Source organism: Triticum aestivum, chromosome 3A (genome assembly GCF_018294505.1).
Source record: "Triticum aestivum cultivar Chinese Spring chromosome 3A, IWGSC CS RefSeq v2.1, whole genome shotgun sequence".
Lineage (NCBI taxonomy): Eukaryota > Viridiplantae > Streptophyta > Magnoliopsida > Poales > Poaceae > Triticum > Triticum aestivum.
Window position 1 is genome coordinate 408,218,251 of NC_057800.1, and position 22,790 is coordinate 408,241,040.

The 22,790-nt window shown below is 43.3% G+C and overlaps 1 protein-coding gene across 2 annotated transcripts; it reads right to left on the bottom strand.

The window, feature by feature from the left end:
* Window positions 1-6,788: 6,788 nt before the first annotated feature.
* Window positions 6,789-22,217, bottom strand: LOC123061443 (transcriptional corepressor LEUNIG). 2 transcript variants are annotated; one of them, XM_044484561.1, is made up of 18 exons: window positions 21,808-22,215; window positions 18,449-18,546; window positions 18,233-18,342; window positions 17,075-17,506; window positions 16,729-16,817; window positions 14,918-15,005; window positions 14,724-14,799; window positions 14,535-14,584; window positions 13,348-13,656; window positions 11,946-12,110; window positions 11,070-11,297; window positions 10,861-10,978; window positions 9,709-9,818; window positions 9,476-9,625; window positions 9,221-9,385; window positions 9,002-9,121; window positions 7,394-7,600; window positions 6,789-7,290 (listed from the first exon to the last, which is right to left on the bottom strand). In XM_044484561.1, the coding sequence occupies exons 1-18, from the start codon at window positions 21,867-21,869 to the stop codon at window positions 7,144-7,146; spliced, it is 2,724 nt and encodes a 907-aa protein (XP_044340496.1). In that variant the 5' UTR covers window positions 21,870-22,215; the 3' UTR covers window positions 6,789-7,143. The 2 variants fall into 2 exon arrangements, with proteins under 2 accessions (XP_044340496.1, XP_044340495.1); XM_044484560.1 differs by having other exon boundaries at window positions 9,002-9,385; window positions 21,808-22,217.
* Window positions 22,218-22,790: the final 573 nt, after the last annotated feature.

Sequence of the window (22,790 nt, forward strand, 5' to 3'; positions counted from 1 at the left end):
AGGGCGATTGCATTGCATACAATAAAGCGACAACCATATGGCTCCTGCCAGTTGCCCATAACTCTGTTACAAAACATGATCATCTCATACAATAAAGTATAGCATCATGCCTTGACCATATCACATCACAACATGCCCTGCAAAAACAAGTTAGACGTCCTCTACTTTGTTGTTGCAAGTTTTACGTGGCTGCTACGGGTTGAGCAAGAACCATTCTTACCTACGCATCAAAACCACAACGATAGTTTGCCAAGTTAGTGATGTTTTTACCTTCTCAAGGACCGGGCGTAGCCACACTCGGTTCAACTAAATTTGGGGAAACTGACACCCGCCAGCCACCTGTGTGCAAAGCACGTCGGTAGAACCGGTCTCGCGTAAGCATACATGTAATGTCGGTCCGGGCCGCTTCATTCAACAATATCGCCGAACCAAAGTATGACATGCTGGTAAGCAGTATGACTTGTATCGCCCACAACTCACTTGTGTTCTACTCATGCAGATAACATCTACGCATAAACCTGGCTCGGATGCTACTGTTGGGGAACGTAGTAATTTCAAAAATTTCCTACGCACACGCGAGATCATGGTGATGCATATAAACGAGAGGGAAGAGTGTCGTCCACGTACCCTCGTAGACCGTAAGCGGAAGCGTTATGACAATGTGGTTGATGTAGTCGTACGTCTTCACGATCGACTGATCCCTAGTACCGAACATACGGCACCTCCGCGATCTGCACACGTTCAGCTCGGTGACGTCCCGCGAACTCATGATCCAGTAGAGCTTCGAGGGAGAGTTTTGTCAGCACGACGGTGTGGTGACGGTGTTGATGAACCTACCGACGCAGGGCTTCGCCTAAGCACTGCTACGATATGATCGAGGTCGATTATGATGGAGGGGGGCATCGCACACGGCTAAGAAAGATCAATGATCAACTTGTGTGTCTTTGGGGTGCCCCCTTGCCCCCGTATATAAAGGGGGGGAGGAGGAGAGGGCCGGCCAAGGGAGAGGCGCGCCCAAGGGGGGCAATCCTACTCCAAGTAGGTTTGCCCCCTCCCTTTCCTATTCCAAGAAGGAGAAGGGGGAAGGAGGTGGAGAGAAGGAAGGAGAGGGGGGCGGTCGCCCCTTCCCCTTGTCCAATTCAGATTGGGGCAAGGGGGGCCGCGCACCACCTCCTGGCTGCCCTCTCTCTTCTCCACTAAGGCCCATAAGGCCCAATAGCTTCTCGGGGTGGTTCTGGTAACCCCCGATACTCTGGTGTATGTCTGAAACCTTCCGGAACCCTTCCGGTGTCCGAACATAGTCATCCAATATATCGATCTTTACGTCTCGACCATTTTGAGACTCGTCGTCATGCCGTGATCATATCCGAGACTCCGAACTACCTTCAGTACATCAAAACACAAAAACTTATAATACGGATCATCACATAACTTTAAGCGTGCGGACCCTACGGGTTCAAGAACTATGCAGACATGATCGAGACACGTCTCCGGTCAATAACCAATAGCGGAACCTGGATGCTCATATTAGTTCCTACATATTCTACGAATATCTTTATCGGTCAAACCGCATAACAATAATATACGTTGTTCCCCTTGTCATCGGTATGTTACTTGCCCGAGATTCGATCGCCGGTATCTCAATACCTAGTTCAATCTCATTACCGACAAGTCTCTTTACTCGTTCCGTAATACATCATCCCGCAACTAACTCATTAGTTGCATTGCTTGCAAGGCTTATAGTGATGTGCATTACCGAGAGGGCCCAGGGATACCTCTCCGACAATCGGAGTGACAAATCCTAATCTCGATCTATGCCAACTAAACAAGTACCATCGGAGACACATGTAGAGCACCTTTATAATAACCCAGATACGTTGTGACGTTTGGTAGCACACAAAGTGTTCCTCCGGTATTCAGGAGTTGCATAATCTCATAGTCATAGGAACATGTATAAGTCATGAAGAAAGCAATAGCAATATACTAAACGATCATTGTGCTAAGCTAACAGAATGGGTCAAGTCAATCACATCATTCTCTAATGATGTGATCCCGTTAATCAAATGACAACTCATGTCTATGGCTAGGAAACTTAACCATCTTTGATTCAACGAGCTAGTCAAGTAGAGGCATACTAGTGACACTTAGTTTGTCTATATATTCACACATGTACTAAGTTTTCGGTTAATACAATTCTAGCATGAATAATAAACATTTATCATGATATAAGGAATTATAAATAACAACTTTATTATTTCCTCTAGGGCATATTTTCTTCATTAGCTTCTGTTTTTTCGGTGTGGGTGTGCCGGCGACTTATATTCGCATTGTTCGTCGGTCTCTTGTAAATATTTTGCTCCCTTCTATAAAAATATGATATGCTATTGGCATACTCTCAAAAAACTCAATCAAGCTCTGCTGAGTATTCATGCATCATCACCATAGTTTTATTGGACATCCTTCCCTCCTCAACCCTCAAATCTTTCATACTATTTCTTGCCCGGTTTCCTCCTACCATCACGTCCAATTCGTCCAGCCTCTAGGAAGACATCTAGATTTCCCAGTTAAGGGTCTCCATGTAGAAACCCCACAAAAAAAGGGTCTCCATGTAGAAGCAATTAAGAGACGGAAACCGTTATTCTTTAAAAGCACAAAAAAGTAGACACTCAGTCCACGGTGTAAATATTTATGCTGGAGGCATGTGTAAATTTATATATGAATAATTGGTTTTATGCCTGAAAAATTTGAATGCTCTAGAAAACTACCTTGTAATCATGAAAATTGATTTTAAACATCAAAAATGTATTTTAAATCATCACAAAAATCTCCTCTAATATTCATGAAAATTTACACACAAAAATTCATATTCATGACTAAAATAGTCAAAAGTGTTGACAATTGAAAAAATATTATTTTTTCCTTGGAGCTCATCCAGTTGTTCGACACTTTTCACTATAAATACTCAGAAAAAATGTTAATCACGTCCCATGCGCCGCACCTGTAAGTTGCATGCGGTTGTATTATAATGGAATCGCTCCCACTTGAGACACAACACTACAAAATTGGTAGCTGTTGTGCTCGTTCACCACCTGCTGCTTGTCCAGCTCAACCATCTGCCGGCGCATCCACTGCCACACCAGCTGCTGTTCGTGGAAGGAGGACGGCGGCTACCGCACCAACTGCATGGCGGATGGCCCCTCCTTGCCCAGTTATGACGTCCCGCAAGAGCGCTTGTTCCCATCCTCCTCTTTCTCTGCATGCGCTGCTCTCGCCCAAATCCTTGTGGTACCCGATGTTATGTTTATGGAAGTGGTCGCTGTCCAGTCCAAAGCCAGTGGCGCATGAAATCTCATTGGAGCCGGTGGCGCTGTGGCAGGAGTGCATGAACTTCTCCACTTCTTACTTGGTGCCCGACGTCGAAAGCGACAAAAGTTTGTTGAACTCAAGCTCACCGGTGCCAAGCGTAGCATAACTCGTTTGCATGGGTGTTGAGGTGGAAGGAGCTGACGGGAAGGCAATGGTTGTTGTCACGAAAAGCGATGTGCGTCGGGGTGGCCGGCGTTGCCGTCCCTCCTACAGGATATCTTGTACTTCTTGGTCGGGATGTTGTGCCTCTTCCATAGCGTTTTCTCGATCCCTCCGGACCAGGAGCATCTAGTTCGAAAGATGAGGTTGTTCCTCAATGTGCCGACAACACTATTAGCTTTGATGGGATCATGGGCGCACTTCAGGAAGTTGGGTTCGAGGGCCCGATGCGACTTATGGATCACATGTAAATTTTACCATCAGTGATGATAACTGTCATGTCATTCAGATTCATCAGAAAGGCAGGGGCTATAATCCCCTGGCTTCTCGCATGTACGTGCACACAATGGACATCTTTATTTTCCTTCTATTCTACCTGATCTCTCCATGATAAACGTTTCACGACGGGGCACCGGCCGAAGCTTCGGCCGGTCGCGTCCACGTGCAAACGTACCCAACGACTCACCTAGCGACACGTAGGATGGGGGCCTCTCATGTGCGTCTTCTCCCTCCTTTTTCTCTTCTTTTTGTCGCTCGTCTCTCTCTTTCCCTGCTGCCATGGTCAACCTTCGCTGCCCGGAGGCCTCCCAGGGCGCCGCCGCCATGGAAATCAGCCGATCCGGCTGCCCTCGGCCAGATCTGCTTGGATCCGCGCCACCGGAGCTCTGCTTGCCTCGTCGGACCCGACCACGTCTGAGTTGCAACCGACCACGCGCGGAGCTGCAACCGTTGAACCTTTTTCCTCCCGGAACGGCACCGCGGCGACGATGGCCATGGGCAGGCGTGGGAGCTCGGCGGAGCAGCAACAAGTAGCTGTGAAAATGGTTATAGCAAATTCCAACACCGTTTGTAGCAAAACCAACTATGATTGCAGCAAAACGACGTCATCGTCATCACGGGGTTCACAACTAAGACAATTAGTTTGAAACTTTTTCCAATGCCGGTTGTAGCTTTTCGTTTGTCGTCCATGGCTTATGGCTCCACAGTTGAAGCTTTTTTCATCGTCGGATGAAGCTTTTTTGGTTGCCGGTTATATCTTTTCTTTGGTCGTTCATAGTTTTTCGTCGTACGAGTTGAAACTTTTTTCATAGCCGGTTGAAGCTTTTTTCGCCAGTGATTGTAGCTTTTTCCGTCGTCGGTTGCAGCACTGGGCATCTCCCCCAGCGCTTGATTTTTTGTTACAAGCGGGGGATGAGCGCCAGCGAGCACACCGGTGAGCACGCCGACGACCTTTTAAAACGGCCATTGGTTGTAGCTTTCCCTAGAGCCGTTTGCAGCAAAGTTGTGGATAAAAAGCTTCAGCCGCAAAAAAAATATCTTCGAGCGGGCGCGGGGAAAAGCTTCAACCGGTGTGTGGAAAAGCTTCAACCGGTTTATGAAAAGCTTCAACCTTGGAAAAAGCTTCAATGGCCATGGAAAGGAGAGCTTTAATCCGGCATGACGGTCGACGGCATGGGCGGTGCTGCATCGCCACCAAGCTACAACCATCGCCATGCGGAGCTGCAACCAAAGGGTGCAGCTATTGCATGAGTGGAGCCGGGGACGAGGGCGGCGACCGGTGACGAGGACGGACGGCAAGGGCGTTAACCGGCGACAAGGACGCCGCGGTGGTGCTTCAAGTTCAGTCGTTTTCTCGCGGGGGGTGGCGGGGCCGCGAGGGTGCAAAGCGTCGGCGGGCGCTCGAGGTGTTGCAATTTTTATCACAGGGGAAGGGAAGCGGACGACTACGAAGAGGACGAAACTAAGGTCAAATCTGACGGTTTTAATCGTGGGTATCGGGTGGCCAGGGCTCGACCGGGGCGCCGGCGCCTAGCGTCGTCCTCTCTCTATTGCATAAATATGTACTTGTCCCTTAGATATGCATGTCTTATTTGTTTTTTTGTTTTTTTAAGAGCGCATGTCTTTAGAAAGGAAAGGAGAGTTCAACTGACAGTTCGGATAAGACAAAAAAAAGTGCATGTCTGTGATGCTATCTGACCACAATACTAACTTAGCCCGATCTAATTAGATTAGTACTTTATATGCCGCGAAACAACCTGTGGTTGAATGGTTAGAAAAACTAAATCTCAAGATGATATGCCGACTCAGTCTTTCGAAAGTGCTCATAAGGATAGGATGTACATGTATGCGTTCATAGGGATGAGTGTATGCACGTGTATATGAGCGCTTGTATCTGTATTGATATTAAAAAAAATACTTTATGTACCAAGGTTATTGTCTGGTCTTCTCGTAAAGTGCACCCTTTGCATGTGTACGTGACAGTTAAATATGCGTAATTTTTTTTAGGAAATAAGGATGACCCCCGGCCTCTGCATTTGGGAAATGCATACGACCACTTTATTGATTAATCTCGAAAACCTTATAAAAATATTACAAACAATATATCTGAATCCACCATCCTGGCAATATGACATATGCGTATACATACATATTATTATGTTACGCAAAATCTTTTAAATCTCAGCCATTAGTATTCTAATCTAACGGTACAAATAATATTAGCATATGTGGACGAATATAATGGCTTGTTTGCCTTTTGTCTTAATTATATAATACTTCCTCCATTTTTGTATACAAAGCCACAAACTCATATTACAGGTACTAATATAAAATTTAATGACTGTTTTACAAGTCAACTTTTCTTCTTGTTTACTGAAATCATTAATAGTCCACATGCATGCAAAGAGACTGAGTGGAGAAAGTAGCTACTGTCATTATGACTACATGCATGCAAGTATTAAACAGGTTGTTAGTACGAGAAAATAGCATTAACTTTGCCTCGATCACTGTTGGTGGCCTTGTATAGATGCAAAATGTATATTCCATAGTGGCCTTGTATATGAAAATGGAGGGAGTAGATCGATAGATATTTATATCCCGTTGCAACACACAGGCATTGTTCGAGTTATTTATGAAGGAAGAAATGTCATTTGATGTATAGGGTAAGAAATTTTTCCATTGATCTAAGCTAATGTCTTTGAAAATGTGAAGGATTGGAATAGGAACCGATTCCTACAAACCAAAGTGCTTTAAAGGGATTTTTGCTATGCAAACCATCCTTTAGAATTCCCACAAAATTCATGTAAACCAAGGACGACGGAATGTTTCCCGAAGAATAGAGGCCGCAGTAACCGCCAACCCAGTTTAGACCAGTCGACTCTTTTGTTCTGGCATCTCAATCGCCATCCAACAAATATGCAAAAGAAGAGCATTGGAGAATTTGGAGGCACACAAAGAGAAAGGGGAAATAAGAGCAAACGCAGTTGAGAAAAATGCAGTCAGAATCAGCAAATACATAAAGGCATCTGTGCTTGTGACCATTCAATGATAACAACACTCTAGAGTTTGCGCAGGCCACTACAGAGTATGGTACATTCTACAAGGATAGTTACAAACCTATCCAAGGGCACATGCAGCAACTGGGACGACATCAAATTGGGTTAGTTCTTGAACACAGATAGCTTGAAGACATTTTCGTTAGCTGCCCTCGTCATGTGTTTATCTGCGGCAGAAACCGCCCTGTTTCTACATCATACAACGTTGGCTGGAACCAGACGACAGATGTCCACAGGGACCAACTTGTAAAATGTGATGTAGAAGGAAGGTTGCTCCCTGTTCTCACTTCCAGAGCTTGACAAGCTTATCATGACTTACTGAAGCGACCAACCCTGATGCATTTGATGCAGCTAGGGCTGCAATTAAGCCGTCATGGGCGTTGCTGATGGTCACCGTATTCTTCTCCCTTATGTCCCAAAGTTCCAAGGACTGCAAGATATCAATGATACACAGACACAATAAAAATGTCAACACGAAATGGATCAACTTGGGCCTCATAAGTAACGACCTCATAAGATATGAGAGAGCTTACCTCGTAACAACCAATTACAAGCAATGACGGATAATTCGGGTGAAAAACACATGAATTGAACTTATTTCCACTGCAATTCAACTCATTCACACACTCGCCATCATTTCCTGAAGTAAATGACCACACCTTGACAGAATCTTCACTTACAGAGGCCAGATAGTCACCCGCAGCATCCCAACAAATCGACTCGATGTTCTTTATGTGTCCCTACACATGAACAAAAGTTCCTATTACAGTGAGCACCACACTGATGAAAGCAACGTTAATTGCGATACCAAGCTGACAACATCGAATTGTTCTGGAAACTTGGATTGCAAGCAGGCAAGATACTCGATAAATATATTTGCTAATCCCCATTCATCAAACATTCGAAGGCCTAGCCAAACCAGTGTAATGATGATCTGATTTGTAGTGGCAACGGTCTAGCTAAAAGACATGGGCCAAAATGAACACTATTACTGCAACAATCCTATAATAAATCTTATACAGTATCATATAAGATCTGATCAGATAAATTCTCACACAAGTCCCCTTATCCATCCTAAAACTATTCCTGGCTCACCCCCAGCCCCACAAACTTTTTGTGGGTCTCGCTATCCTGCATCACTTTACCCCCTCGCCAGTTTTTGTGATGCAAGTCTCTTCTGAAAATTTTCAAAAAAGATTGAAAAAAATTCATGTATCTAGGTTGTGGAGTAAGGTTTATGTACGTAAATGTTTGTTTAAAAATATGATCAATGTTTTGAATCGCATTTTTCATGGCAAGGTCCGAGGCTCCGAGCTATAGCAACAGCAGCTATTGCTAGCTATCGTGGAAGCTATTTCAAATAGCGTCTTATTGATCAAAATATTAATAATATCATATGCACGCTTAAAAATGTCAGTCAACAGAACTAAGAAACCATACACACACACACACACACACACACACACACACACACACATATAGCACCATGTCTCAAGTCTACAACTACCAAGTCAGTTAGAGTAGCATTACAACCATTCAAAGTAGCATCGGTCGAAACAAGATTTTGGATGCCATACTAGTAGGCTTTCTGATTTTTCAATTGATGTCTTGTATACTCGTATGCATATTCTTTCTGGGCTTAGTTTTATAACTAGAATTGAAAACGGTTGCTGTTTTGGCCCATTACCATCTACAAGGAATAGCTTCAGCTAATGCTGCTTTTACTCAAGGCAAATAGATACGCTAGAATAGTGATGCAAGGTGCCATAACGTAGCTATTAGGCTGCAAAAAAAAAACCTATAGTGTAGCAGTGGCTAGCTATTTAAAATACTGTGACCATTTACATACAACCTATGCAAAATGGAGGCTGCCAAATCAGCTGAACTCCCAAATGAGCAGAATGATTTCTGACAAACCTATGTTTAGTGTCCATATATGTTGCAAATAACCCAACATCGCAACCAAATTTTCTCAGTGTGTTTCTAGTAAGACATTTGTTAAATGCTACACAGGTGGGGGCACAGAAGAAGAAAAGAAAAGGCATGGTATAGCATAAAGTACACATAGCAAATACACAAGTAACTCTGAAAAGTTGAAAACAATTCAAGGATGTGTTTGACTATGATCTCTGGTAACGAACCTTTAAGGCATTCCTACACACTTGTAGTGTTTCTGCATCCAATATTGATATCATCTTCTCAGAGGCAGCTGCAAGATATTTCCCTTGACGAGGTTGATATCTCAACTGAGTTGCACCTCCCTGGGATAAGATGCCGATAACAGGAGAATGTTTCAGCGCATTATAAAAGAACATCCTTGACAAACAAGAAATGTTTGGGAGAGAAAAAGGACTGCATACGCTGAAGACCCTAACGCACGTCACACAGCTACCATTGTTTATGCTCCAGCAGCGCACTTCCCCATCACTATCACAGGAGCAAACGATGTCTTCTTTATTTGAATGAAAATCAAGCGACTTAACAGACGCTGAATGACCCGTGAAAGTGCGGAGTGAATAATCTGGCTGTATATAGTCAATTAATTAGTCAGTGCATTTTAAGGTATATGACATCTTGTGAAACGTAAGAGAGACAGTAGTTAGAAATAGGTATACATTGTCAGCATCCCAAACCCGCACAGTTTTGTCAAAGGAAGATGTTGCAAGGCGGGTCATGCTTGGGCTAAATCGAACATCTGTAATAAGCATCGAGTGCTCTTCTAATGTAGATTTGGGGTTTAGGGCATCTGTAAACCATAAAACAGCCTGAAAAATACGAAAGCGGGTATAAGCTTCCAGTTTCTTTAGCACCAGTATATTCACAATTACTTTTATGTTGGTGTCCATGCCTTTTTATCGTGGCCTCCGGTGGCGAGCAGTTTTCCGTCTGACGAGAAATGGCAACAGCTAACTTTGCCTGTACTCGCACGGGCTTTTGCAACCTCGGAGAAACCAGACCCTGCAATAGAGACACTGGGCAATGAGTCACCCCACTAAAATAATTTGCAACCGAGTAGAATGAAACAAGTCCATGGCACCCCACAGCATATAGAATCATTTATCAGCATACTCCTGTCCTATGTAGCAAATGAATCCCAGACCAAACACATCCACATTAATTCTTCGCCAAATCAGCTATTCTCCCATGTATTAAGCTCAAAGAAACCAATTAGTCCCAAAGAACACCACCTGCTAGGGGGCACCGGGTCACTTCCTGTCACCTTTACTGTCATCACAATTCACTACTAACCAGCAATGGATGTATCCTCCGCCAAATTAGAAGAGATTGATTCCAAGGGAATTATGTAAGAATTTAACTTAAGGCGCATGCAAATATGCGATAGTAGTGGGGTAATGAAATGTCAAATTCTAAATTTGATTGACATTGAGCTTGGCAGGTGCTGCAATGGGATTTTGAGCAAAAAGGGCTTGATCAAGTCACAACGATGGCTCAGCAGAAGCGCCCCCTGGGATCTACTAGCCGCTTTTAGGTTTGGCAGGAATTGCCATGGATTAAGAGCGATTGGCAAGGAATTGAGCTATATTCCCTGCTAAGTCCTCTTAATCCCTGCCAAACCTCTTCAAACTGAATAGGCCATAGGAAGTAGGTTTTGGGAAGGTGATACAACATACAACACGGAAAATTATTTTTCCAAAGTGTCCTTTCCTACAGTTTGCTCTCATAACCACAAGTATGATAGCATGCTTAGTAAACTGATAATAATTAACTACAACAGAACTAAAGACTCAAAAGCATTACATCTTGCAAAAGATACACTGTACACATTTTTTTATTTAACAAGTTATCTGATACAATCACGCGAATCAATCTCTCTCAAAGAAACAAAGGAATTGCAACTTGTTGAAACCAAGAATCACGCAGACATTCCAAAGGAATATGCGTGGGAAATACGGCGATTGTTACAGGTAGGCCAATCTATTTGTTCAGGCGAAAGAGTCAACTCAAGAAAAACCATGTATCAGAGGGAAACAAAACATACCTTTACTGGCATCAACGCAGCATCCCATGGTTTCCCGAGGATCCATGTCCTCCTGTGATAAAAATGAGTCTACATTTTCATCCAAGGAGCCATCTTCCAGCAAACGGTCCACATCACCCTGAAATTAAGTACTTCTGTCATCTCACTGACAGAGGCAATGTGCTAATGACACTTTACAAGGAGAATGTCTGATTTCACAGTATAAATACCAGTGGGTTTACTGGAGAGGTCAAGCTTCCAGTGCCATCAGAACCAAACATCATCAATGGTTTTGATGGACCACCATTATGCAGCAGCTGTGGCATGGACATTGCATCTCCTGGTGTGTGAGTGGAAGGCGTCGAAGGTGCAGAACTTGGAGATGGCCCAGCAGTATTTGCTGTTCCTGAACTATTAGCTCTACTAGAGGAGACAGGTTTCTTTCTCTTCTTTGATGCCTGAACCACAAAGAGAACAATGTCAGTGTTTGAACCACTAAAATCGAATTAATATCAAATTTACTAATCTAAAACAATTGGAATGATTACCCATATTTTCTGACAGATGTATCACAGAACCATGAGTAATAGTGAAAGCTCAAAGGGGGCATACTAACCACAGGACAACAAAAAACTGAAACTCCAAAGGAAATTACGTACTGAACATCAGAGTAATACTTAAAACAAGTGGCAAGGTAGCATGGTCAATTGCAGTTCAAATATACTGTGCAAAATCTGAGAACTGCTAGCATGTCTTTACAAAGAGCAAAACAATGCTCTTATTGTCTTGTCAAGTTATCGTAGGTTACCAAATGTGTCTGCACAGAACACCATCCAAAACTTGAGATCCTAACACTTATTAAGCACTCAGCGCTGTAGTTGTATGTGGCCAATTTAAAACATGCGACTGAAATGAGATGCGTGCTTCATTATAAGATTGATTTATCGTTAATATCTCAATAAAGAGGCAAATAAAGGTATATCTACAACCATTAAGACCGTCACTCCTCCACATTGCAGCATAAATAAGCAGTAGTATGTTAAATTTAAAATATTAATATAAACATCATCTGCTGAAAACATTGTATTTGCATAACAGTAACATACTTGGTCAGCTACTACAAAAGAGTTTGGTATGCTTCCATCAATAGGCATGCATCCAACTCCAGGCTTTTCCTGTTGCTGGAGAAGCTGATTTGAGCTCTGAGATTGCTGACTGGAGACTGTAGATTGCTGAAGCTGTTGTTGCTGTTGTAAATGAGCAATTTTCTTCTACTACATAGAAACGCCCATATAAGGAGAGAAAGAGCATAGTTAATAGAATAATAGAAAATAACTTTTCTGCTGTAGATTTAGCCATCAAAGGAACAACAGCAGTTCCTGGTTTCTAAGATTGTTTGCCTGGTCAGCTTCACTCATACAGGCAGTAATAGTATACAGATAAGATGATGAGAAAAGTACAACAGTTGCAGCACTTCAAATAGAAGGAATGGAAAGGTCTACAAAAATAAAGGAGTAGAAATCGTTCTCTGTTTAGTTCTTGAATGTATGAAAGAAAATGTTATGAAAGGAAAATACTGGTGGACAAGTAAAAAGGCCTAATGGATGGAAACTAAAGCTGAATATGTTTCATTTTGATCAGTTCTGAGTAGATGTGCCATTTGGCTAGGATGTTCGTGTTCCATCCTTCTGTAAACAAACTGGGAATACAGTCTCTGTATAATACTCTCTCCTTCCAAAAATGTAAGAAGGCGTATTAGTTTTCTCCTAAGTTAAAATTTTAAGTTTGACCAAGTTTACAGTAAAATTATCAGGATCTAAAATACCACATACATACACTACGAAAACATGTATGTTTTGAGTTCAGATTTATACACACACATACATATTTATTTGGTATTGTAGATGTCGATCTTTTTCTTTGTATGAACTTAGTCAAACTTAAGAACCTCTTATTCAGAAAGAGAGAGTAAGAAACTAAGAAGCCTCATTATGGCTTCAACTAGGTAAATATAATACCTCATAAAGAAAACCTTATATTATGGATTCAGAATTGCTAATTTCAATCGACTGATTTTTAATTTGGCTTCACCGAATGTTTTGTCTGTCCAATCACGTGCTGTGATTGAACTCCCAGTTTGTTCATGTATGTAGGGTAATAGCACTCCCTCCAAGCCAATAGTATGTATTGTGAGTGTTTATTTATTTTGTCTACGTGTGTTTGGTATAAGCATTCTCCTCACAAGCATTCCACACTGTTTCAATCATATTTTTTATTCACATGGGTTTACTATTCTAGTACTACTGTTGTTACAGTAGTCATGTACATCAAATACAGTTTTCATTACATGTATTTTTGGTTGGTAGTTCTGTGTAGCTGTTATCTGCTTGTCAGCGGTTGAAAAAGTTGAATGAAGGTGAATTCATTTTCAGTCGATTGTCAAATAGACAGTCCCGTGATTAGCTGCAGAAAATTAGCCCCTGACAGGTAGGACGTCATAGAACATACCTTTATTAGCATGTCTATATCTGTACGTGATCCACCACTTTGGCTAGGAGAACCAATATTTGGAATAATATCCCCACCACTGTTTGTCTGCCCATCCTGCCCCATGGCCATATTTCTATTGTTAAGAAGCATCCTTAATCTTCTGGTATCAACATCACTAACTGTAGGGGAAGCCATGTTTTGCTGCGCTTGCATCAAAAGCTGATGTTGCTGTTGTGGATTCAGAAATTGGAGCTGTTGAAATTGTTGTTGTGGAGATTGCATAAATGACTTCGGCTGCAGGATACCAGAGCGAAGCTGGTCGAGGCCCTGGTAAGTAAAAGGTGTATATGTTACAACAGAATTTGCAAGATAGCACCCATGTTAGAGCAATCAATGTCAATCACATGGTTTAGAGTATACTCAGAAAGTACACAAATTGTTTGTTGCTTCCCCAACTGCTGAATGCACACGTGCGCTGCATAACAGCCCAAAGAATTCATTGTTCACAAACTGCAAAAATGTGCTTGCTAAGGATACCCCAGAATCAGTAACAGAATTAGAAACTGGCAACAAGAGGGCAACATGTAACGAACAAGAGCTAGGTCAGTAGGCAAAAAATCACAAGCTTCCTCAAGCAGTGCAACCATTAAGGTATGTGGAGACGTTGGTATTTTCGTTCAGAATGGCCACCAAGGCCACCCAGCAGTGGTTTGGCTACTGCCGGAACAAACCGATCCGATTGCGGGTTACTGAGTTGAACCTCATGAGCACTAGATTTCAATATTTTGTACTGTATCGGTTAATGGAATATCACACCCCTCCCTCCCTCCCTCCATGTTGCAAGCATTCACAAAGTGGATCTTCAGGTGCAAGTACACATCTTGCATCTGGCACTCTACCAGAGTGCCACGCAAAAAAGAAAAATAGTTGATGTTAGAAAGTTAAATATTCCTGGAGCGTCTGCACTTGGCAAGGGTTTATCATACGTCACCAGAAAAAGGAGGGGCTACAATTGCAGTTCTATGAAAACTAAATTATTTGTTTAAATAATATAACTGTGCCCCTGCATTATGCAGCCGCATCGAGCATGTGCCTCAACCCCTATGCATATAAACAGCCAAAACCGAATCCACAATAGGACCATAAATCATAAGCAGAGCACATACACGATAAGAAATAAAGTGTGGTCATAAGATAAAACGTACCGTGAGTGGCCAACCTTTCAGAGTCAAATTGCTTCCACCTTGACTAGATCCTGTTTAAAATGACATCTGAATTAAGCTTAGCAAACCAAGCACTAAAAACAGTTTGAGCAAGAAAATAGTGTAAGCTGAAGTTTGAATAGTTAACTGACGCAACAGCAAATCCAGGCAATAAGCTGGACAAACTATTACCTTGGACACCAATGAATGATCCCTCGGGACCTGCACTTCTGGGTGTCAAAACTGGATTGATCTCAGTTTTGATACTCTGTAAAGAATAAAATATGATAGCAGATAAGAAACTAAAACCTGTAAGGCCCGCTCTTCTCTATCTAGTTTTGGCACTGGGCATAATTACGAGAAGCAATGAGAAAACTATATGTAACCTGTTCTTGCATAGGCATTTGTGGGCTTCTTGCCTGAACCTGTTGCAGAGCACCTGACAATCCACCAACAGCTCCATGCAAAATTTGCCTATCAAAGGTAAAATTTCAATACTATTTGAAAGCAAATGCACCATATCTTATTTGCATGAGCCAACATGAACAGTTATTCCTTATGGTTTGATTAGCATTTTTACTCTAAGGCCCAATCATGATTCATGACTCATGGCAGGTCATGGACTCATGGTACTTCCACTACTGAACGAAGTAACATACCTTCTACGTAATCAAAAACTGTAACCTTACAGTTGTCTGCTGCTTATCCACAACAACATTGCAAAGCACTAAAGTCTAAACATAACCTATAGCAGTCATGTGAAGAAAAGAGTGTGATGTGAACAGTTGTGTCCTGTAGCAACAGAAAGATATGTACCCTCCCAATCAAAACATAAAAGTTAAATAAGTATATTAACTTTTATAAATAACGATTTTTGTCCCGTATACTAATCTACTCCCTCCATTCCAAATTAATTGAGTACTAGCTTTTCCTAAGTCAAACTTCTCTACATTTGATCAAGTCTATAGAAAATTGGGCCAATATTTACATCATATATATATTACAAAAAATATTTTATGATACTCCCTGCCTTGGCGCAGTGGTAAAGCTGCTGCCTTGTGACCATGAGGTCATGGGTTCAAGTCCTGAAAACAGCCTCTTACAGAAATGTAGGAAAGGCTGCGTACTATAGACCCAAAGTGGTCGGACCCTTCCCTGGACCCTGCGCAAGCGGGAGCTACATGCACCAGGTTGCCTCTCCCTCCATCCCTCATGGCGCCCTCATTATTGGTGATCCAATTTTCACCCACAATATATAAAGTATATGTCATATTGTCATTAATATTACACCATTGGAAACTACTCCCTCCGTCCCACAATATAAGATCGTTTTTCAAGCTAACATAACTTGAAAAACGATCTTATATTGTGGGACGGAGGGAGTACATTTTAATACTAATTGAACAGCATAATTTTGTGACCTATAACCTATGATTTGTTGGTCAAATTGATGGCGAAAATTAAACCTCGAAATACATGTGCGCCATGTAAATAGGGACAGAGGGAGTAGATATAAGTAGACTAATCTAGTTCCGTAGATAGACTTGGGCAAATTTGAAGAAGTTTGACTTAGAGAAAAGTTAGAACTTCAATTAATTTGGAATGGAGGGAGTGATAGTTAGGCATGTTCGGCAGTATACAGATCTTCTCCGTATTTGTGAGGAGGACCTGATATAAAGAGGCCTATTGCGACCATTAAGATTAAGCAAGAAATATAATTAAAACATCCTCTGTCAGGGACTTCATCCTCAAGGCGCTGTCGTGTCGACGAAACCACTTCATAGCAATAGCACAAACAGAAGTGTAACATCCGTTGATCCTCGAGGTACAATCAATCGATGAAAAAAAACAAATTCAGAATGAAAGTATGATTAAAATTTTCAAATGCTCCAGGGCTACTATGATCTGAATTTGGACAAAGAAAGATATACGAAGTTTCCAGGACGAACAATCTAGAAAAAATAAGGTAAATTCTCGAATGCACCTTGCGCTTAATGTTTTATGTGCCTGTTCGATCACAAAGATGCCAATCATGCTACAGAGAAAGGACAAATCCTAGCCCAGGATATGATGCAAACGAGAGCTCTCCAACAAGAACCATGCACTCATAACAATTTATTGTTTTCCCTGATTTCCATTTTCTACCGTCTCATGCAAGCTTGTCAATGCACACATAATCTACAAGTTCAGAAATTACCCTGAAGATTGTCCGCCTGCGGCTGCTTTCAACGACGTTTGGTTTGGATCAAGTGCTTGGCCAGCATTTTCCCCATACCTTTGCTGCACCTGGAATTTTCACAATACAAATAAACATTTTACTGATTTTCACTGTTCTATAAGGGGGTTTCTACCCCACCTAGGCGGTGTTTAGGCACTAGGATCACCCATCCAACCTTGCCCGCCCAGGAGGCTACCTAACCCAGCTAGTCAGTGCCTAGGCACTAGGCGCCACCCTGCTGCCGTGCTTAGTGCATTTCCAAATAGTGTTACTTTCGCGAGGAATCAACCAAAACATAAGAAACAAGATCCAGTAGGAGTGATACCTTCACCGATGCCTCATCCAGAGAATCCCTTTGAGAAGGGAGCTTTAACCTCTCCTCATACATTTTTGCTGCCATAGCATTCGCAGTTGCTGGGTTTTGTCGCATTAAAGGATCAATTCCAGAAAGCCCACTTGCAGTGCCATTAAGAAGATTAGAACCATCTCTACGCTGCTGCTGCTGCTGCTGTGCAGCTCTCTGTAACAACATTTGCTGCATTTGTATTTGTTGATGCTGTTGAGATTGTTGCTGCTGCTGAGATTGTTGGTGGTGGTGGTGGTGGTGGTGTTGCTGTTGTTGGTGTTGTTGTTGTTGTTGCTGCTGCTGCTGCTGTTGGTGGTGCTGTTGTTGCTGCTGCTGCTGCTGAGTTTGCTGCTGAGATTGCTGTTGTTGCTGATGCTCATGTTGATGTTCCCTTGCTTTCACTAACTGAGTCTGACAGGGCACAATAAAGTATATCTTCATTTGTATGAACTTCTATGGGTTCTCCTAAAATTTACTTGAAAATATGATTTTTCTAGTTTTATTTTATGTTTCATAATTTTCCGAATTTCATGGTTCCTCTGATATTTTTAACTGGTGGCTGCTATGCTTGGTGCGGTGTAATGTGTAATGTACCCACCACGATCCCAGTTGTATCCTTCCAGAGGAGGCGGCCTTCAAATTTCTTAAACATTAACAAAAGTTGAAGCCTATTTACCCAATCGAAATGTTCTTAAAAAGAAATTTGGACCAATTGACAGATGAAGAAACAAGAAGAAAGATGCAAACTTGGGGAGTGAGAAGAGAAGTCACAAGCTTGGGGAAAAGAGTAGCATCAACAGGCTAATTGTAGAGAGAATTAGGTGTTAAAGCTCAGAGTAGTGGAGAGGAGAAGAAACAGAGCTCAGATCAGTGTAGGGAATAGGAAGCATTGGGAAGGAAGGTAATAGAGAGCTTTGGAAGGAAGGTAATAGAGGGGTCAAATTTGGCAGATCTATAGCTGGCCACGTCATACTAGCGGAAGTGATACAATCCTGTTCTCTGTGATATTTTGGTGGTACAAAAATGAAACAATACATCATTGTGGTATTTTCCATTTTTCCTTTTAGAACCAGGTTTTTTAAGTTTTACCCATGAAGTGGATAATATATTATAGAAAGAAAGAGCAAAGGTACGTACCTGAATATATGATGCTGCAATATCTGAATGCTTCTCATTTGTTCTTGCTATGAATATATCCCAAAATACCGACCACCATTCAAAAAGGAAGCCACCAGGAGCATCAATTGCTATGAGAAAGATAACCGCAGAAAGTGAACAGTAGCACTCGATATGAGGAAACTAAAAACCTACTTACTAAAATAGCTTCATGTCAACTTGCTGAGAGGTACATACCAACTGGATCTGGTGAGACCTTCCCTTCCGTTTGGAAGGCTTTTGCAGTTTCCTGCAAATTTCTCTTCACGAAATAGTCATATATGTAGACATCCAACCTGTTTTATTAGACAATCAATCGTTTATTTCTGGAAATGGATGTTGAAGTTTGAACCAGATAAGTTCGAATTCACAAGTAAACTGTCATCAGAAAACGAGGAATGTACTGCATTAACTTTATTTTATGTTCTAACATTCTCAATAACAAATTAATGATGAGCTAGAAGCTTAAAAAGCAAGTCCTAATGTGTTCTATACTAGCGCTTTAAAAATTGTGACCTTTTACTATTCACATAAAATATTTAGGTAGAGCAGCCTACTACACATGAACCACAAATCATTACCACCAATCATCGTTAGTAGGCGTGGCCACAATACAGATGGCCTCGTCAAAAAGAAAAAACGCTCCTCACGTCGCTCCCCAGGGCAACGCCAGGGGCCCAACCCTAGCGCCGCCAAAAGCCCACCTACCTAGGCGTTTCCCCTACTGTCGTTGTCGCCGGTGTTGGCCACGGTGGCGGCGGGCCAGGCGCTGAAGGTGCCTGGGTGGGTGGTTCACGGCGGTGACCCCATGGTGCGGCTAGGGCAACGCCTGTGGGGAGATCATGTGCGACGGCCAGGGCGGGCGGCCCTAGTTGTGTGGCGATGGTTGCCGCCTCCATGGCATGTTGCTTCTTTGGCGACAGTTGGTGGCGGTGGGCCGTAGATCTGATCCTTGCCTAGATCCGTCATCGGTGTGGCTCTTGGTCGGCCGGCGGCGCATAGGGCCGGTGAGGGGCAGCTGGAGTCCCATTGCCGGCGTTCCGGCGGCTGCGTGCACCTTCACTGCGCGGCTCGCACAGATCTAGTCAGCTGCGGGTTTGGAGTGGTGCAACTGCCCGTGAAAACCGTGTTAACTTCTCGAGGGGCATCGTTTTGGAACAGGTGTTGGCTAGAGGAGCCAGGAGGTGGAGAGGTGTTGCATCTACCACATCGACGACGGCTGGTCTTGGCGGCGTGGCGCAGCTGAGTCTTGGCTACGGACGCGGGATGATGGACGCACGCAGGGTGGTGGCACTATTTGGCGTCATGGTGATGTCAACGACAGGCCCGGTGAGGGTTATGCATGGTCCCTGTCCTGAAGACGGCGGCGGCTTCCGGAGCATGCGCATGCAGTGCATGAGGGTCTATTGGACCGGTTTGTGCTCCCGGCTCGTGTTGGGCGGCTGGGTGAGGCCTCCGGATCTAGATGGTGGTGCTTCAGTGAGAGGTCAGGACACATGGCCCTGATCATGGCAACTCCCATCATTGAGCTTGTAGGGTAGCGACAGTAGTCACAATCGAGATGGCTTTGGGTTGATCGATGTATTCTTTTTGTCAGGCTTCCTTGAATACAACACCAACAACAAAGCTTCAACAAAGCCTTTAGTCCCAAACAAGTTGGGGTAGGCTATAGCTGAAACCCATAAGATCTCGCAACCAACTCATGGTTCTGGCAGAAGGATAGCAAGCTTCCACGCACCCCTATCCATGGCTAGTTCTTTGGTGATACTCTAGTCCTTCAGATCTCTCTTTACGGACTCCTTCCATGTCAACCTCGGTCTACCCTGATCTTCCATGACATTATCAGCACGCTTTCACCGTCTGCTATGCACTGGAGCTTCTGGAGGCCTATGCTGAATATGCCCCAACCATCTCAGTCGATGTTGGACAAGCTTCTCTTCAATCAGTGTTACCCCAACTCTATCACGTATATCATCATTTCGGATCCGGCCCTTCCTTGTGTAACCACACATCCATCTCAACATGCGCATCTCCGCTACACCTAACTATTGAACATGTCAGATTTTAGTCGGCCAACACACAGCGCCATACAACATTGCAGGTCGAATAGACGTCCTATAGAACCTGTCTTTTAGCTTTTGTGGCACTCTCTTGTCATAGAGAACGCAAAAGCTTGGTGCCACTTCATCCATCCGGCTTTAATTCGATGGTTCACATCTTCATCAATATCCCCATCCTTCTGCAACATTGACCCCAAATATCGAAAGGTGTCCTTTTGAGGCACCACCTGCCCATCAAGGCTAACCTCCTCCTCGTGACTAATAGTACTAAAACTGCACCTCATGTACTCGGTTTTAGTTATACTAAGCCTAAAACCTTTCGATTCCATGGTTTGTCTTCATAGCTCTAACTTCCTATTGACCCCTATCCAACTATCATCAAATAGCACCACATCATCCGCAAAAGCATACACCATGAGATATCTCTTTGTGTATCCTTGTGACCTCATCCAGCACCAAAGCAAAAAAAGATAAGGGCTCAAAGCTGACCCCTCGTGCAGTCCTATTTTAATGGAAAAGTTATCGGTGTCGTCATCACTTGTTCGAACACTTGTCACAACATTATCGTACATGTCCTTGATGAGGGTAATGTACTTTGTTGAGACTTTGTGTTTCTCCAAGGCCCACCACATGACATTCTACGGTATCTTATCATAGGCCTTCTCCAAGTCAATGAACATCATATGCATGTCTTTCTTTTGCTACTTGTATCTCTCCATAAGTTGTACGAAGAAAATGGCTTCCATGGTCGACCTCCCAGACATGAAACCAAACTGATTTTTGGTCACGCTTGTCATTCTTCTTAAGCGGTGCTCAATGACTCTCTCCCAGAGCTTCATTGTATGCTCATTGGCTTAATTCCACGATAATTAGTACAACTCTGAACATCCCCTTGTTCTTGCAGGCTTTGTTGAATAATTTAATAAAAATGGCTGTGTGCATCATTTTTTATGCAGAGGCCGGGGGTCTCAGCCTCCTTTTCAGAAGAAAAAATTGTCATTAGTAGGCTTTTTTTTGCGAGAGAATTATCATTAGTAGGCTTGTGAAACTGCAACATCCAACGAAGCTACTTTGTGTTCAGCCCTCGTGAAAATATTATCAACTAATACAGAAGTACTAAAAAACCATCGTTTCACAATGGATTTTGACAAAAAGCGCAAACTCTAACATCAAAACCTAAGGTTTGGAACCAAATTAATTGTATACTAAAATCACTAATACAAACATACACAACAGTCTAGTAGGGAAGTGAATTTATACAGGACACAAACCGTGCCTGCAATTACTCGCTAAGCTGAGCCTACTGGGAAAAGAGGAGCTAAATGGAAACCGCTGAGAAATAGGAACTCCCACAAAACGATATTCCCCTCTCTCTCTCGCTGCTCGCAGGTACTAATCTATCACAATGCTCGCCCAGGAAGCACCGTGACCGCAGAACTCCACGAATCAACACAAGGAAGCATGCAACAAACCAAAGATTTTAGAAGATATCCTCACATCTTATCCGCCTCCCAGTTGGTCTGCGACTGGGACTGGGACTGAGACTGAGATTGCGACATGGCTCCGCACCCGGCGCCACAACCTAGCAAATCCGGAGGCGCCCACGAGAAAGGAGCCCGGCCAGGGTGGTGTTCCCCCCCGACAAGCGCCTCCGCCTCTACGGCGACTGGGCGCGGGCAGTGACGCGCTAGCTCCCCGCAGCCGCCGGGGAAGGTGGGCGCGCGTATCTCTCTCCCGCAGCGAGGGCGAGCCCTTAGGGGTGGCTGGGTGGGGGAGGCGAGAGGAGAAGGTTGGATGCGTCTGCAACGGCGGGACGGGAGGAGAGGGTGGAGCGTAGGCGTAGCAGAGAGAGGTGGGAGAGAAGTGGAGAGGAAAACAAAATCGACGAGAAGGAGAGGAGAGGGGGATTGGCCGCGCTGCGTGTACCAGAGACTTGTATGGAACTGATGGTTTGTGTATGACGCATGGGTCCAAGAATATTAATTCCGTCAAGGGGCCTACTGTCAATTCTTAGGGTTCAGCGTGGAAGCCATTCATACGCTTCTTTTTTCTTTTCTTTGCGGAGCTTTTACATCACGGAGGCTACTAGTAGAAACATAGAAACATGGTGATAAATTGCATACTTCCAAAAGAGCTGCGCAGCACGCAAGTAACGCACATCGGCACCACAACCGAAGAATTTGACTTCCTCAAAAAAAAATGACATCAAATTTGGACCCAGACGACGCCCTATATATGGTAGCTTTGTGACTGAGATTTTGATTTTAGAATATTGTAAAACATGACACATAAATGATCGCTTTGAACTACGTGTAGTGTAAAAAATGCTCTTATATTATGGGACAGATGCGAACCTACCTCTGATTGGATGATATGACGGCTCGGTTTCTTAAAGGTGCTCATAAGCACGCAAGACTTGGTTTCCGAGATATTCATGTTTTTAACATTGCTATGCTTGCAAGGCAGGTGTGGCGTCTGAT